This window comes from Myotis davidii, unplaced genomic scaffold, assembly GCF_000327345.1.
Source record: "Myotis davidii unplaced genomic scaffold, ASM32734v1 scaffold217, whole genome shotgun sequence".
Lineage (NCBI taxonomy): Eukaryota > Metazoa > Chordata > Mammalia > Chiroptera > Vespertilionidae > Myotis > Myotis davidii.
In genome coordinates, this window is record NW_006290034.1 from 438,806 (window position 1) to 439,695 (window position 890).

The 890-nt window shown below is 64.9% G+C and overlaps 1 protein-coding gene across 1 annotated transcript in view; it reads right to left on the reverse strand.

The window, feature by feature from the left end:
* Positions 1 to 528, reverse strand: part of CNN3 (calponin 3) — a 12,117-nt gene extending 11,589 nt beyond the window's left edge. Inside the window, exons 1-2 of the mRNA XM_006763101.1 lie at positions 428 to 528; positions 2 to 212 (exon numbers count right to left, since the gene is read on the reverse strand). Coding sequence (XP_006763164.1) covers positions 2 to 212; positions 428 to 528 — 312 coding nt within the window. The remainder of the gene's footprint in view (position 1; positions 213 to 427) is intronic.
* Between the last annotated feature and the right edge of the window lie 362 nt (positions 529 to 890).

Sequence of the window (890 nt, forward strand, 5' to 3'; positions counted from 1 at the left end):
GGATGATGCCGTCCTTCAGGCCCAGCTGGAAGCTGGTGCCGATGCTCATGCCGGTCACCTCCTCGATCCAGCCGCGCAGGTCCTCCTCCGCCTGCGGGTCGTACTTGGACGCGATCTGGAACACAGGACCGGCGTGAGCGTCCCGTCCCCCGGCCTCACACCGGTCACTCGCTCGCACCGCACTCGCTGACCGACCCAACGCCCCCCTGGCGCTTCAGGACGAATAAACCTGCCCTGGGTGAGCGGGGAGACGGGGCAGAGTGGGGAGGAGCTGGGACCGAGGAGGGGAAAACACGCCCGACCCCACGGTGCCCCGCTCGCGACACGCAGGGAGAGGCGGCCCAGAGGGCCTTATGATACGGAACAGAGACTCCGTGAACAGCTGCGTCTCCACGCAGAGACGGTGAAGGCGCCACGCGTCCCGGACCCAGCCTCGGCCTGGAGGCTGGCCTCGCGGAGACACTCAGGCTCCGGGGCAGCAGAGCTGGGCCTCCCGTGGGTGCCTGGACAGAGGACGGAGGGCGCCATCGGCAGGGCTGGGAGCAGGAGCCCACGCCGGGGTGAGCGAACCACGAGGTGTCGCCACGTCACGTGACTGGGTTCTGGCTTTTATGCCCAAATACTGCGGATACTTTGAAAAGAAGCGAGCTTCCTGCAGCCACGCCAGCTACGGAGAATTCACGGTTCAGGAACGTGTGCTCGTCTCTTACAAACAAGTTGAAAATGAAAAGGACGTTCTCATGAGACCATCTAGGAAAAGAAATCTATTTCACGAGGTCTCTCCTCCCGGGCGCAGCGTGTCGGAGCCAGACAGGCAGGCAGGCGGGACACTCACCCACCACCCTCCACCCACCAGGCGGGTCCGGGGTCTGGCTCCCGGGGGATCTGGT